The sequence below is a fragment of the Solanum stenotomum genome, chromosome 11 (genome assembly GCF_019186545.1).
Source record: "Solanum stenotomum isolate F172 chromosome 11, ASM1918654v1, whole genome shotgun sequence".
Taxonomy (NCBI): domain Eukaryota; kingdom Viridiplantae; phylum Streptophyta; class Magnoliopsida; order Solanales; family Solanaceae; genus Solanum; species Solanum stenotomum.
The window spans coordinates 56249824-56256862 of record NC_064292.1 but is presented as its reverse complement, the minus strand read 5'-3'; the positions used below and the strand labels follow the sequence as shown (position 1 = coordinate 56256862).

The window sequence follows — 7039 nt, the reverse complement described above, 5'->3', positions numbered from 1 at the left end:
AAAATAGATGAAAGATTTGTGTACACTATATTCTCTTCAGACTCTATGTTGTGAAATTCTACTAAATATGCTATTATTATATTTTAAATGTTAATTTTTGAATATTAATATATTGATTTATCGATATGTGGCTTTGTTTCAATTTACTCGACCCCTATATAAAAAACAGATATTTTATTTTAATAAATTAAAAGAGTATTATTATTTTTTCTCNATATTATTATTATTATTATTATTATTATTTTACTAAGACCATCTCCAATCCCACTATATTTTACCCTCCATTCTCTATATTTGGAGAGTAAAATAGAGATATGGGTCTCCAACCCCTCTCTAAAAAACTCTCTATTCTCTATTTATAGAGAAGTAAATAGTAGTTCTCCGAATTTGGAGAACTACTATTCACCTCTCTATTTCACTTTTTCATTATATTAATATTATATCTACTATTTGTAACTAACATATTATTTTTCATATAAGGCTATTAATTAAATTTCTAACATTTGTAATTCTTTTAAAATATAATACAACATTTTAAAAAATATATTATTAAGTATATACTACTTTCATTCTGAATTAACAATATTTTAAATTATTATTTTTCAATTTTCATCACTTTAAGAGATAATTTGATATTATTATTGATTTTCACTATAAGAATGCACAAAATTTAAATGATAAAATGAAAATTTTAATTTAAAAATACAATACATGACATAGTAATTTAAATACAAGATAACAATACAATACATAACATAATGATTTTAAAAATCACAACAATAATTTAATAATCTGGTAGGTCGTTTTCAGATTTAACAATATTCGAAAAAAAGATAGTGTATGATCTAGAGAATTGTTGTGTTTCTGATTGCAGTTGTGCTTACGCCCCTTTCTTTCCTCGGACCAATGACTCGCTTGTTCAGTACTGCTAACTATTATAGGAGGATACTGCCCCCTCGGGACTACCAGTAGCTCTATTTTTTTAGACAATCAACTTATTCTCTATTTTACTCTCTAAAAAAGAATCTCCTTATCTTTTCTCAATATTATATTATTATTTCTATTTCTCTTTCATTTTCTTATTTCATAATATAAACCCGTTATTTCTTTTTTCAAAATAATTACCATATATAATTTTCATGTAGTATAAAATTATTATTTTTTTAAAATTCTTTATTTAGTATAAGTTATATTCTAAAAAATAATGTCATCAATTTCTATGCCCTATTTCCTCTTTACCAAAAACTCTTCAAAGTCCCCACAAGCCACAAACCCTCATTCTCTCTTCTCTTCTTCTCTACACCACCCACCCTACCTAACTACCCCACCTTCAAAGCTCTCAAAAAAAAATCCTCCATTTTTTTTTTCCATTATCAAAAAACTATGAAGAAACTTTACAGAAAAGGCACAGTTCATCCATCTCCTCCTTTAATTTCTGACCAACTTTCATTCTTACCAGTTGCTATTCTCACTCTTGCTGCAGCTTTATCTCAAGAAGACAAAGAAGTCTTAGCTTATCTCATTTCTTGCTCTTCCGGTGACTTTTCCGGTAATCGGAGAACTACCCACAAGTCTAATACCTCAAACCCACCTCCTCCAACTTCAAACCCTGTCGCCGGCGACTTTTCCGGCGAACTTTCCGGCGAATTTTCCGGTAATCGGAGGAATACCCACTTCAAGTCAGCTACACCCAACTCAGGTTCTGAAAAGGCCGGTGGTGGTACTGGTTCGAAAAGTTTTTCTGCCGCCGTACACGGCGGCGTTCATGGTGGTGCTGACCATTTGAGCTCATTTAACTGCTATTGTTTCAGCTGCTATATGAGTTATTGGGTAAAATGGGATTCTTCACCAAATCGACAGCTTATTCATGAAATTCTTGATGCTTATGAAGATGGGTTGCATAACAAAAAGGAAAAGAGTAAAAAAGAACGAAGAAACAAAAATGGGTCATCTCTGAAGCAAAACGGGTCGTCTTTGAAACAAAACGGGTCATCTAATGGTGATGTTGGGTCTTCTGCTGAGCTGAAAAAATCATCATCTGAGTTATCTTTGAACAAAAATGGGTCCGGGTCAGTTTCTGGATTCGGGTCGGGTCAGATTGACCCGGTTGAGGAAACTTCCGGCGGCGGTGGCGGTTATGAAGAAGAATCCGGTGGAGTTGAAAAGGGCTCTGTGAGAAAGTTTGTGAGTTTTCTTGGTGAAAGGATTTGGAGTGTTTGGACCTAAAAAAAAAAAAAAGAAAAAAAAATATTTTTTTGGAATTAATTTTCAAGAAAATATTTGAGGTTGGTTTATTTTTAATTTTTTTTCTATCTCCATTTCCACTTTAATCATCTCATAATAGTTCTTTTTTTTTAATTTCTGGTCTGTAAAATACCCTTTACTTCACAATGTAAAATATTGGGTAGTAATTTTGAATGATCACCTTCATTGGTTTTTTCTTATTTTTCACATTTTGTATATATCTTTGATGTTAAATGTTGCTTATGTAGTTATGGTGTAGTTTAGGTTAAAAATAATAATTTTTAGTGAAAGTAATTCCAAGAAATATTTAGGTTTATCTTTTTTGCCGAAATGTAAAATACCATATAGTTGATAATGTGAAATATTTGATAGCTTGAATGAACATCTTCATTTTGGTTGATTTTAATATTTAGTTTCATATGGTTAATGGTTTCTTGGATATTTATTGATTGTTGTATTTGCATTTCTAGTAATTATTTTGTAAATAGCAACTTTTACAATAGGTTTAATACACATAAATTAGTGTTTAAACTTGTCGATAAGTTTTATTTAGACATTCTAATTAAGTCGTGGTCTTGTTGAGCGTTTGAACAAGGATATTATCTATAATTAAAAGAGTCAAGTAATTAACTTATTTACGTAATGATACATAAAAAAAAGATAAAATAGGGTTATAGGAAGGAAAAATGAGGAGTATAATTTAAAGAGTTAAAAGTGGTTAACTTGTATTTTTGTAATAGACTTTTTTGGGATATGGGAAAGAAAAATAGGGTGGAGATTGAATCCGCACTCTCGTCAATCGTCAATAAGGTGAAAATTTGTCTAGTTAACCAACTGGGCTTCTAAGATTTTCACATAATAAACACTTAAAAAGCAAGCAAAAAGAGTTGTTTTTTTTTTAAAAAAAAATGAACAAAAAGTATTTAATAAGAAGTTTTGCTATGAATTTAGATGCTTAATCCAAACAAATTATTAAAATCTTTTTTAATGAAATTTACATATGGATTTAAACCTTCATAATAATATGTGCATTTATAGAATTTTTAGGTCATCCATGGACGGTTTGAAATTAATAAAAAAAGGTGAACATATTTGAACTTTCTTTCTTGGATATAGAGAAAGGTGGAAACTTTTTCTTGTCCCAAAGAAAATAACAATAATTTTTGTAAAATAATTTTTGTGCAATAATATTCAAAACTTTATACTATTTTTGTTTCTTTTTATATTTCATTTGGCTCGAGGAAACAAAGTACGATTCTTTTCAAAATTTTGTCATATTATTATGAATGACTCGGACAGTACTCATGTTTCTGGTCCTTTTTGTGTGCCTTGTTCAATCTTTTTTTCATAATGCACTAGTCAATTTTTTCTAATTTTGGTGGCTAGAGTTACACGATATTTGTATTGATAGAAAAATAACATATATCTCGTAACATTAATAAGGTATATGCAAACTTTATTCTTATCTTATAGACCTAACTAACTATCAACATATAAAAATAAAAAGATTGTTTCTGAAAAACTCTCGATTCAAAAGCTAATATAAACATTATCATGATTATTAAGAAAAAAAGCGTAGACAACAAAACATACTAGTTGATATTTATTCCACAAGTTCAAGTATTTGTGGATAAAATCGTTTGATACTCATATTAGGAAGAGATAATAAATATTTTGTGAAATTATTTAGGTGTCATCGTTTGATTCGGACATCACAATTATATCCTTGTATAAAAAAAAGGTATAATATAATAATAGTACCAAGTGTTAATGTGGGTTTGGTAATACTAACACTACCAACTTTGATTGAATATTTTGGTTGTCTATAGTAAGTTTGGTGTGATAAATGAACATAAAAAAAAAAACAAGCTTCAATAAATCCAATTAATAGAACTTTCAATATCTTGATGTGATATAGTTATCTAATATTTCAATCTAAATATCTAACTATTTAATATTTTCTTTGTTTCAATTTATGTGGTATATTTTGGATTTTGAGATTCAAACAAGTTATTTTTTAACTCAGTATTTTTTCATATATCTTTTAAATATCTTGAATTATCAATTATTGTGATTTATATTACTCTTTATGTAGTTTTCAAATTTTATTTCAAAAAATATAAAAATTTCATGTCAGAATTTACAATTGAAAATATATGTCTAACTTTTAAAATTTAAATTATGCCACGTAAATTGAGGCAGAAGAAATACTATATGCAATTTGGCATTATCATAGTTTTAGTATATTCCTAGGGACACTTGGGAAAAAGAAAATGATAATTGTCTCAATCAAATCCTTGAAATAATCTCAGTATTTCTTGTTAATCTTCAATTAGTATTGAGAATCTTATTAGTTGAAACCTATTTGCAAGTTGACTTATTTGTAGAATATTTCCCCCCTCTTTACCAAGTAAAAGACAAGCTAATATTAATGAATCGTAAAATATTAATAAAAATAGTTAAACTTCAATTATATGTATATTCGTGTATGAAGTTAGGTGTTCTTTAAATTTCATCGTCACATGTCTAATTTTGAAATTGATAGACTTACTGAATTTTACAAACTACTAATATGATGTAAATGATGGTCCCAAAATTAGATATTTATGCATTTAGAATGAACATTTTCTGTTCTAACAGACTTATCTGTGTGCAACATAAATCTAAATCAATTGTCGTCACGATAAATATATAAAAAAAGATTAATACCCAAGATCTTCTTAGCCAATTTTCTTCATATTTTTTTTTTCTAATGCCTCTTAAAATAATTCTTAGTTCTAAATAAATTTACAATGATTATTTACATTTTACTTGCTAGAGTTCACATATTTGTTTTTTCTTCCAAAAAAATTCTCTTTATTTTTATTTTGTGAAAAAATGATGTCAACAAAGCATTAACAAGGTGGGCAAAGTTAACATGAATTAAAGCTAAAATATAAAGCAATAAGACACTTAATTCCAAAATTGCCTTTTAAATATTCTTCTTTTTTGAGTCTTAGCCTAGGGGAATTTGTTCTTTCCTTTTTACATAATTATTTAAATTCCAAGTAAGCTTTCTTTTTATTGTGTTTATACCTTCTTCTTTTTTTTGGGTAAAAATATCTTTGATTTAGTTATATTTAAATTTAGACACGCACATCACATGTTTAAATTCCAATGTTTGGTTAAAAATCAAATATTTGAATTAAGGGGGTAAAAGGGAATTATTATTCATCAAATTTTAAATCGTGCATTCGTAATTTTATAAGAAAATCTTGGAAAATAATTTTAAATTGTGCACTTGCAATGTCTAATCTATTTTTTTTGTGTTAATACATCTTTTAGTTATGCAGTTTTTAGGTTTGATGCGATTTTTTGGATGTCTTACTTTAATTTCTCTTACTAGAATTTAAAATTTTGTATAAGGATGTATTTTATATTACTAGCGTATAATCACGTTAGAGTTTATTAATAATTGAACATTTAAAAACAAATATTATATTAAGTCTCATTTCTCACGACTTAGTCTAATTAAATTAATTATTGCATTACGTAAGAGAAATAATATACTAATTCTTACTGCTAAAAGTTGTGATGAAGTGGTATAATTTCTCCTTTATTAAATTCGAGATTTTGGATTTAACCCTGAATATGAAATCTTCTTTGATAGGAAGCGATTTACCCTTAAAGTGAAGTTTTTCAGTACTAATTCAAATTAGTTGAGTCCTCAAATACATACTGAATACCAAATATAACACCAAATTACTAAATTGAGAGTTAAAACTCCTAAAATTTTGAAATGAACTCAAACAATGAACTAAACAAGAATTAATATTGTTTAATAAATGTTTAGTTTGAGTTGGACTTATTATAATTTTATAATTAAGCATCATTTCTGAATTGATCATGCCTGCTTTTATATTAAAAAAAAAGAAATCAACTCATTTATGTTGGCTAAAGTAAGCTTAATAGATATTTTTAATATGATATGATATCGTTCTCAAATTAAGTTCCACATCATCCATTATCAAGATTTTATGGGCATATCTATTATTAATTGTGTTTCACTCGTATTATCCGAAGATAATGCTTCCCTTTACGTTTTATATATATTTTAAATTACTTATAAAGATAGTTATAAATTAGTCCGCAGAAGAATAGAACAACTTAGCAGAGCCTTATGCCATCATTTTGTTGTCTAATCAATCAATTTATTAACTCTAATATTAGTTGTTTAATCATGTCCGCTAAAACATGTTCTTAACCTTTGATGTTATTCATATTGGGCGAATTTTGAATTCGTCTCTAAATAACATAAACAAAGAGAAAAAACAAAAAAAACAAAAAAGAAATTATTCATGTGTATCATGTACTATAACATAGTGTGTGGGGTAATATATTTATGAAAAAAAATAACATAATGGGTCCAAATAACACAACTTTATATGTTACAATAATATTCCAAATTAGATTGATCCAATTTAGAGTTTTGTAACTTTGTCACCACAATCACTTGACAAGATCTTATCTTATTGAGCTAAACCAAGAAAAATAAATAGGTAAATTAATAATTGTCACCATATCCAACAATATACTGCATGGAAGGAATCGTTATATGTTGTGACGGACCCAATTTTTTTATTAAATAGATTTTAAATATAAATAACTATATATACACAGAAAAAATAAATAAAATTTAATATCTATTATATATAATTTTAAAAAATTAACTTCACATATATAATTTTCTAACAATGGTACTGTATAGCTATGCCTTTGACCATATTAGAAAATTATACTATTGTGGGAAGCATAT

The 7039-nt window shown here is 27.1% G+C and overlaps 1 protein-coding gene across 1 annotated transcript; it reads left to right on the top strand.

Moving 5' to 3' along the window:
• Nucleotides 1–1207: 1207 nt before the first annotated feature.
• LOC125844152 (uncharacterized) lies at nucleotides 1208–2478 on the top strand. The gene has a single exon (XM_049523412.1). The coding sequence runs from the start codon at nucleotides 1384–1386 to the stop codon at nucleotides 2224–2226; it is 843 nt and encodes a 280-aa protein (XP_049379369.1). The 5' UTR covers nucleotides 1208–1383; the 3' UTR covers nucleotides 2227–2478.
• Nucleotides 2479–7039: the final 4561 nt, after the last annotated feature.

Excerpts from the sequence above, each read along its gene's own strand:
- LOC125844152 (XM_049523412.1), top strand. The coding sequence starts at position 1,384 with ATGAAGAAACTTTACAGAAAAGGCACAGTTCATCCATCTCCTCCTTTA.